Genomic DNA, 9,476 nt, shown 5'->3' with positions numbered 1-9,476 from the left:
GGGTCTGGCACTTTCTCTCCCTCCCTCTTCTTATCTCCCGATAGCTATTCCCCACCCTCACCTGCCTGGTGAGCAGATAAGCAGCTCAGCTGCAAGAAAGGGGACGAGCTGATGGCTGCTTCACATCCGTTTAGTTCCTGTTTTTCATTTGTTTTTCCCTCAGAGTGCACCCAAGGGCTGCTGTTACCTCTCTGGTTAAGGCTTTGGCCCTGACTTTATAACATTCAGTGCTCAAAAGCTGTGGGAAACGTTACGGGGTGAGTCAGTTTTAATTTGATTTTGATAGCCCAAGCCTCTGTACTGGACCCTCTTGTTGGTAATTTCCCCAACTAGCTGGTAGCCTCCCTGTACTCTCAAAAGTGCAGGGTCCTCATGCTCTCCTTAGTATTCCAACCTTGTTTTGGGAAAGAAAGCTGGAAGTGGCGGCTGCATTGGTATTTAGCTGTGACCTGGGGTTCAGGTAGGGCCTCCTGGAAAATGTGGGATGGCAGAGCCGCAGGTCTTGAAAATAATCCTGCCAGTGTTATATGGGGCAGGGAGAGGGAACTCCCTCACAGTAGAGGTAAGTGCTCAGAGCTTCTGGCATTCCCTCGAAGGAAGATCTACATTTCCAGAGGAATTTGGTTATTATTCAGTATTTTGTTCATGAATCTTTCTTAGACATTGATGAAAACCATGAGTCTTCTTTCCAGGAAAATGGGCGGATGCAAGACTATACGTGCAGGTATATACACACACACACACACAAATTTCAAGGGTTCACACACACACACACACACATTTCAAGGGTTCATAGACTCCTGGTTAGGAACTCCTGAGTTCTAGAGGGAGGTACAAGTTTTGGCCCCAAAATTAGAGAAGAAAAGGTTCTTTGTGGTGTTGAGGGGCAGATTCTGCCTAAAGGACTGGCTCTATTCTGAGCCAGGCAGCTGGCTGTCTGAGTTGAAGGGACTATACCTGTGTTGTATCCTTCCATCACACTTATTCAATCTGTATGCTAAGCAAATAATATCAGAAGCCGGACTATATGAAAAAGAATGCGGCATCAGGATTGGAGGAAGACTCATTAACAACCTGCGATATGCAGATGACAAAACCTTGTTTGCTTTTGAAAGCAAAGAGAACTTGAAGCACTTACTGATGAGGATCAAAGACTACAGACTTGAGGATGGATTACACCTCAACATATAGAAAATAAAAATCCTCACAACTGGACAATAAGCAACATCATGATAAACGGAGAAAAGATTGAAGTTGTCAAGGATTTCATTTTACTTGGAGCCACAATGAATGCCCATGGAAGCAACAGTCAAGAAATCAAATGACATATTGCACTGGGCAAATACACTGCAAAAGACCTCTTTAAAGTGTTCAAAAGCAAAGACGTCACTTTGAGCACTAAGATGCTCTCACCCAAGCCATGGTATTTTCAATCGCCTCATATGCATGCGAAAGCTGGACAATGGATAAGAGAGACGGAAGAAGAATTGATGCCTTTGAATTATGGTGTTGGCAAAGAATACTGAATATATCATGGACTGATAGAAGAGCAAACAAGTCTGTCTTAGAAGAAGTATGGCCAGAATGCTCCTTGGAAGCGAGGATGGTGAGACTTTGTCTCACATGCTTTGGACATGTAATCAGAAGGGGCTGGTCCCTAGAGAAGGACATCATGCTTGGTAAAGGAGAGGGTCAGCAAAAAAGAGGAAAGGCCTCAATGAGATGGATTGGCATAATGGCTGCAACAATGGGCTCAAGCATAGCAATGATCATGAGGATGGAGCAGGACTGGGCAGTGTTTCATTCTGTTGGATATAGGGTTGCTATGAGTCAGAACCGACTCGATGGCACCTAACAACAACAATACTTGTCTTATGTCTGGGTGTTTGAGGGGCATTACTACCACTAAGCCGGGGCTAGGTTTGAGGAAGAGAAGCCAGGAGGCAGAAAAGCTCTGGACAATTTGACTGATACTCAGTCATGAAGTATGTTGTGGAATTGGAGGGGAGGAAGATATCTTAAATAGCGCATATGCTATGGGTAGGTACTAGCTAAGATTTTGACCTTCCATAGTTCATTTATGCTTTACAACAACCCTGTAAACTAGGGGCTATCATTTTTCTTTCACTGATGAGGATTATGAGATTCGAGGAGGTTAAGAAATTATTCAAGGTCATCTAGCTAGTAAGTTGCACAGCTGGGACTGAAGCCCAGTCTCTCAGGCATCAGAGCCCAGTTGCAGTAGTCAGTCTTGTTACTGAAGAAATCGTTTTCAGTCTATGCCCCTGGCTTCTGTGGCAGCCTAGGGAGCAAGCAGACTGGGTGTCACTACAGTGACATTTCTGGTCTTACTCATCACGGTTCCAGTTGTGATTCTTCACTACCCTCCCCGCCCATACCACACTCGCGTCAACTTTCACTCTAATGTGGTCTGTACCTAAAATATTCCCATGGTTTAACAAAGTTTGAATTTAATTTCTGCAAGGCCCAGCTAATTAACATCATGTTGTCTCGGTGCTGTCTTCCCTGCCCATGCTCTTTCCTATGCCAGGCAGTCATCCCTGCCCCCTCTCCCACTGAGCTCTGAAATAGGCTCACCTCTCCCCCTCCCCCAGCCGAGTTTTGTTCCAGATAATCCTACATTGTTCCATCCTGACTGGGAGCCTTTCCATGGCAGGACCAGGGCTCAAAACACATTGGATCCTCTGTTACCTAGCCTAATATTCTGCATAAAGTAGGCATTTCCCAAGTTATTCCTCTCGAAGATGATTACGATGCCAGTGTTAATTGTATACATGGCAGGGGTGAGGGGAATAGGGTGTGGGCTGTGGGGACCTAACTCAGTAGTTGGGGATGTTTCCAAGGCCACAATATAAACTCCCTGCCTTTTCTGGCAGGTAGGCTTTCTCCTTCCCACCAAGCTTTTGCCTGATCTAGCTCCTCAGTCCAGTTGACTGGGGATGCAATGTCTGTCATCCAGCTGCACTGTACGAAAGGGATGGAAGAATAGACACAAAACAAAAAACCATGAGACAACACTGTGGCTTTTAAAACAGGTACATAGGCTCTCTTGTTTAATAGCAGCTAAAAGAGGAAAATGTACAGGAGGAATAAACATGCTCTTTCCACACAGGTTTTCTACTAACCATGCGGCTCATCTGCATCAGTAAGTTTTAAAGAAAAGAGTTCCCTTTAGAGTTAAAAATTAACTTTCCTAAATTTTCTCCATAAATGTGCAACTATTTGTGCAAAATAAAAAGGCCATTTCCCAACATATTAGTGAAAAATAATTGTGTACACAGGCTAAAAAAAAAAGAGGCAACTGAAGCTGCCAGGAGGAGTCCTGGAAGAAGGGAGGCTAAGGTAGGGAATCTCTGCAGCATGCCCCAGGGAGTGTGCTCAGAGGCCTTATGAGGAAGGTCATGGCCAAGACCAGTCTTGGGGGATGAAAAGCCCTGGGTCTGGGACTTGCTGAGAAAGCACTTGTCAAGTATGCAGTGAAGCTAGACTGACTTTGAGACCTGGAACACTGTTAGGCCTGGTATGCAATGAAAACACTGGTGAGCACTTCTTGGAAGCTATCCGTTCCCTTTGCCAACAGGGACTCTCTGCTGGTTCCAATTTCTAGACCCTGTTCTTCCCCACCTCAAAGAGCATTTACAGTCTGTTCAAAGAGATTCTCTTATGAATGTTAAAACTATGCAAGATGCCTATATTGCTACTGAAACCCACTAAGGTCCAAAAGCAGACTGCTCTTTCAAGAACATGGACCTCGTTTCCCCAAGAACTTGGCCAAGGGTCCACTGGCCAGAAGGCAGGTAGGCCTCCAGCCACCCTTGTTCTTGCCTTCTTATTGAAGCCTCTGGGCCATTTCTACATCTCTGGGCATTTGAGGGCAAATCTTAGCAGTCTGAGGGGCATGGGCACACACGCTTAGCACAAGTCCTCTCAAGGCTGGGTCAGCCTTAAGACAAAAGACTAAAAAATTCTGATTCACCAACTTAAATAACTTTGACAGTGCTGGCCCCCATTTTTACCTTCCTCTGACAACCAAGAGTGCCTCTACAGAAAACTGAGTAGCATCATGTTGTTTTTGTTAGGGAGGAGTAAGGGCAGAATGAAAGAGAAGAGATGACCAAAGGGGCCATCCATGTAAGTCTTGAGCTTGAATAAGCTCTTCCTTGGGAGGGACTTCTGTGTGCAAGGTGCAGGGTGATCACCATTTCTCCACCCTATTCACTTTTTCCTATAGCACAGTTCTTCCAGGATATAGGTTTGAGACCAGATCAGCAATGATAACTCTCTAAAAAGATTAAAACTATAATGCTTAAGATTCTCTCCCTTCCGGCTTCAAAGTCTCAGCACTCAAAGCTGAACAGATGCTGCCCCCAAACAGGGAAATAGTGAAGGGGGGTGCTTTGGGTTCTTCTCAAGCAACAGGACTTCAGATTGGTGCAGTCACTTCTTGCTGTTTTCTACAAAATCCAGAGCTTGGGAGAAGATGGTATCCTGGGTCTCACTCCCTGCCTTTCCTTGGCTTATGGAGTTGTGGGTGGCAGCACTCATCCCTGATCTTCACCCTAAGACCAACTGCCTAGTCCTCGGAATGAGCCTTAGTAGGCTTCTGCAGAGCTCACATGCAGCCTGGTCTCTCAAGCTTTGAGAAGGGCTTATGTCATTGTACATATTTTCTTCCCCATGGTTTTCAAGTTGTGATAGGATATGATGGGGGTACGGAGTGTAGAGTGAAAGAGGAAGCACTGCTCTTCCCAGAAGCAACTCAGTAGCTGACAGAAGTAATGAATTTTGTTTGATGAGCCTCTCCTCCCACTAATCCAAGCTGGAAATGCCAGTGTGGCGTATTTGTCATTGTTTGGTGAGGCACAATTATACTCTTGCCAGCAGCCATAATAGCATCTTCTTGAAGTGTCTTAAAGTGCAGGTTCCTCTGACTGACCTTATAACAAAGCCCTTGCATTAAGTCTCAGGAGCCCAACTGGGACAGTAGGCATAGCCTCTAAGCTAATCTAGGCCAGTCTTCCTGTGCAAGCTCCGGGTTTGGTGGGTAAGGGTTATAGACAATCTTTCTCAGGTGAGACCAAAAGATGGCTTTGGGGATCTCGAAAGAAGATGGAAGCTTGGGCTGAAGCAAGAAGAACTTCATACCCAGGGTGTGACTTAGTGAGGGACAGTTGGGTTAGCAGCAACAACCACTAGCCATGGCTAGCCCTGTCTACTTTATGGTGACACTGGCTCCAACCCTAGAGGCATCCAGTCCAGCTGTGGCTGCCCCCACACTGCAGAGTTGGTGATATTTCCTTTAAGGTGGCCAGAAAGCTGGTTTTAAAACATGAAGGAACAATCCCAAGAAATCCTCAGCCCTAAGGGTAAAGTGAGAGCTACTTCCAGGCTGCTGGGATCTGGCCTATCCCAATGACACTGCTGGAGAAGGTCGCATCTGGCATTCTTTGTGAGGGCCTAAGGAAGTAACTGTTGACCTGTGCCCTGAAGCAGGTGCCCTGACCCTGAAAGAAGGAAATGAGATGAACAGGGTAGGGACTGAGGTTCTGATTCCATTAACACTGGATTTGAAGATCCAGCAAAACTCTTTCAGTTAAGACCCAACATTCCTGGTATGAGGCAAACCTGGAACTAGTCAGGGAGTTTAATTATCGCCACTGCCTACTTAGCTCTATGTTGCCCCAGAAAAATGAGCAGTAAAAGCCTTGGGTCAGATCTAAGCTAAAGCAACTACTATCCTTTGGGGACTGGAGTGAAGCTATCCTTTTGCCACATACCACATCTGTTCACCACCAACCAATGAAAATCAGTGGTCTGAGGAGATGGACCTCCAGAACTGTGATGCTGGTCTTTAGTGTACTAAATAGTAATGTTTGCTGGGTCTTCTTTAACTTGCTTCAAAAAGAGTCAGTCTCACCTATGTGATGAATGGGGTGCCCAAGAGTGAACAGGATATCCTTTATTATCCTTTTGCCTATCCACCTTATCTTCCAGTGTCAAGGCCTTACTTTATGTAGTTCCTGAACCCCAGACCTAAGCTCTGGAGCCATGGATGAAAAGTGGCTCATTACACTGGGACTGCTGATACCATCATCTCTAGGATAATACAGACAGTGTAGTAATAACTTCCCCTGAGTCCCAGCCTAGCAACATCTCATGCATTTGCTTATTCTCATGCCTCTTTTGCTATAGGGAAAGGTTATGTGAATACTGTACAAGGGTTAATAAAAAAATACATATGCTCTCTTTGAAGAAGAATGCACAAATGAAGCGCTAGCCAGGGCTGGGTCCTGGACTATGGGGCTTCAGTGAACAGCCTCTGTGGGCCTGAGACCAGCCTTCATGAGTGGTGGCTGCTGATGAGTCCCCGGAGTTGCTTGGCCACAGTGTCAATCAGTTTCTGCTTGTCTCGCTCATTTTTCCGAAACTGTGCAAACACGTTGTTCTTGCGGCTAGTGTCTTTCATCCTAAACAGAAAGGGAAGGTTTTTAGATTAGATTTTTAGACTAATTATCCTAGAGAAGGATTCCCTTTCATTTGCTGAGTATGTTCCTTCTAAACAGAGAAGGAAGGCAAAAAGCTTGAGAAAACAATGGTGGAACGAAAACTTGTAGGAGGTAGGAACGACATAGTACATCTTACCCACTACTCAGAGTGGGAGAATATCAGGAAGCTGTTGTGTTGGCACTCACAGCCCTCCCAGTTCAGTCACCTTTGGGAAATAGTCAAGACCCAGCTTTAGAGGGACCAGTCTCCTTACATCCATACCCTACCCCACCAGTTCATTCCTTTCTCCCCTCAGCTATACCATACCTCTGTTACAGGTGTCTAGGACATGCTATAGCCCTGCTGATCAATAGAAGCTGGACTGTATGAATGTCTTCCCCTGTTGCCATTGAGTTGATTCCGACTCATAGCGACCCTACAGGACAAAACAGAACTGCCCCATACGGTATCCAAGGCAGTAATCTTCACAGAAGCAGATTGCCACATCTTTCTCCCATGGAGCAGCTGGTGGGTTTGAACCGCTGAACTTTTGGTTTACAGCTGAGTGCTTAGCCACTACACTACCAGGGCTCCACTTACCCTCATAAGCCTACTAATCTAGGAAATTCTGCTGCAATGTCTTAGTAGCTAGTATTTGAAAGGAAAGGCAAAAAAAAAAAAAAAACTCTTGACTAGCAATTCTAAGAGAACATGAGTTACCAAAAGCCACTGTGTATTTCTAAACCTCACTCAAGCTTATTACTCTATCCTACCTCTAACAAAACTAAGCGCTTGAATTATTTCCTTTCTTTTGTCTCAGGGTAAAGGCCTATAGGCAGCGAAGTAGCTAAGAGGGATAGTGTTGAGGAAAGTAGATGCCAAAGGACTGGGCCATCCTCCCACTTGATAAACCAGGACTTTAGGCAAAAGAAACCCCTCAGTTCTCAATGGCTGTCTATATCCTCAGATCCTTGGCCTGTGGAGAACTTTCTATTATTGGGTCATGCTAAAGCTCTATAAATGGCATATTCCCAAAGCGCAAATCATGGGGAGTTCTTGGGCCAATAGTTTTGTCAGACGGTGGGCCTTAACTGGGCTATATGTCAAGGCCAGGCTGCAAGTGTCATAGAAACCTCCAAATATGACTAAGCCATTGCGATAGAATCTGGGAACCTGCTATTTGCTGCAGAGAGCCACAACCCCTGACATCAATTGGTAACTGTTAACTCTGATCCTAGCCTCTGCACACCAGACTCCCCAGCCCACAGCTAGTTCTAGTGTCAGAGAATTAAGAATAATGCCTAGAGCCATTTTTCGCTAGGGTGGGGGTAGGCGGACCTTCACCATCATCCCCCAGGAGCTGGGCCACCTCTTTGGCCTTACTGCTCCCTGGGCTGCGTGGAGACAGGGTAGAAAAGGCGAGAGAAGGAACCTGGCACTGGGGAGTAAGAGAGGCAGATTAGAGGCCAGCAAATCAAAATGCCAAAGATCCCACAAGTGCATTTATATCCATGCGGTAAGGAGGTTCTGGTGAACACTGCAGCTGTATGGCCCTGGCTGACAGTGACAGCCACAAACTAATTGGGACTTCTCTTCCTGCTCTAAGGTCAAGGGCCTTAAGTCTGGTATTTCTCATGAAGCAAACTGAAAATACTGACTGTAAGGTATCAACACCCACATGGTGAAGGCCTGTGCTTGGAGGAAAGGAGAGATGGCAGGGGTTAGTTGGAAAGAAAGCACGAGGGTCCTCAAGGCTGTGATGATTACTGTATTTAGTCCCTTATACACTAATTGCATAATTATGTTTGTGCAACTGGCCAGATTTTAGATCATTTATCCCAGAGAAGGATTCTCTTTCTTTTGCTGGGTATGCTATAAATCTAAACAACATTAACAACACAAAATGAAACAAAGAAAAAAGGGGAAAAAAGCACTTAAGCTCTCTGCTGCTAACTGAAAGGTCAGTAGTCTGAATCCACCAGCAGCTCCACAGGAGAAAGATGTGTCAGTCTGCCTTGTAAAAGATTATAGCCTTGGAAACCCTATGGGGCAGTTGTACTCTGTTCCATAGGGTCACTAAGAGTTGGAATCAACTTGATGGCGACGGGTTTGGTTTTTATGTGATCGTTAATTTTATGATTCCTCGAAGCAGCCCAGGAACAGGCAGGCAGAGCTGGCTTTCAGCTCCCACAGGGAAACTCTTGTAATAATGTAAAAGAAAGGAAAGAAGAAGGTAGTCTCTGAGCCCCAGAGACTAGGATCTCTTGACCATTACTCTCTGATAAGGCCAGGAGTTGGGATTAGGCACTGTAAACGCAAGTGCCTGAGGGCTGATAATGGAATGTTGGTTTGTACCCTTGGAATGTTCTAACACCAAAGGAGAGCCCTCTCCACCTCCCATACCATTCTGTAAACCCAGGATCCTGAATGACTTTGGCTATGGCCACCTCTCAATGATACAGGGGCCTCAAATATCCTCACAGCAGGTCTTTACATTTCTCCATGTCTCACCCTGCTAAGAAGGGCCAGATTGAGAAGGGAGACTGCCCTGGTGGTACAGCTGGCTGTGAAGAAAGCAGGAATGTGTTAGGTATAGCGACTGATTCCTATAAGGCTGGGAGATGTGGATTTCAATGATCTGGGTGGCCAATGGTCCTGTGTGTTTAGAAGGAAGTTTTTAAACCCTGTTGATTGCTAGAGTAAGCACATGGTTAGGCCTCTGAAAGGCCTATTGTTGATCTATAGAAAAGGGATGAGCCACTACTTCAAGGATCTAGAGATTCTCAGGGACAGAGGAGGAAAGGACCTCAGTTGAGAGAGATAACTGACTGAAACCCCATTTGGACACAATGACTATCTAAGCACCAACTCAAAGGCCAAAATGTTCCCCATGTCAGCTGGGTACTGAGAACTCTGGAATTAGACCTCGGGCTGAATCTGCTCCTAAGGAGGAGTCTTCCTTTGGAGAG

General features: G+C 45.6%; 1 protein-coding gene across 5 annotated transcripts in view; it reads right to left on the bottom strand.

Annotated features, from left to right (window-relative positions):
- Positions 1 to 1,348: 1,348 nt before the first annotated feature.
- Positions 1,349 to 9,476, bottom strand: part of EXOC6B (exocyst complex component 6B) — a 713,117-nt gene continuing 704,989 nt past the window's right edge. For 2 of the 5 annotated variants that reach the window (XM_049856497.1, XM_049856495.1), the window contains exon 21: positions 1,349 to 6,488. In XM_049856497.1, coding sequence (XP_049712454.1) covers positions 6,362 to 6,488 — 127 coding nt within the window. In that variant the 3' untranslated portion in view covers positions 1,349 to 6,361. The remainder of the gene's footprint in view (positions 6,489 to 9,476) is intronic. The other 3 variants (XM_049856493.1, XM_049856496.1, XM_049856494.1) reach the window with 3 other exon arrangements.

Source organism: Elephas maximus, chromosome 17, assembly GCF_024166365.1.
Source record: "Elephas maximus indicus isolate mEleMax1 chromosome 17, mEleMax1 primary haplotype, whole genome shotgun sequence".
Taxonomy (NCBI): domain Eukaryota; kingdom Metazoa; phylum Chordata; class Mammalia; order Proboscidea; family Elephantidae; genus Elephas; species Elephas maximus.
The sequence above is the reverse complement of the archived record's forward strand: the minus strand, read 5'-3'. Positions and strand labels throughout refer to the sequence as shown.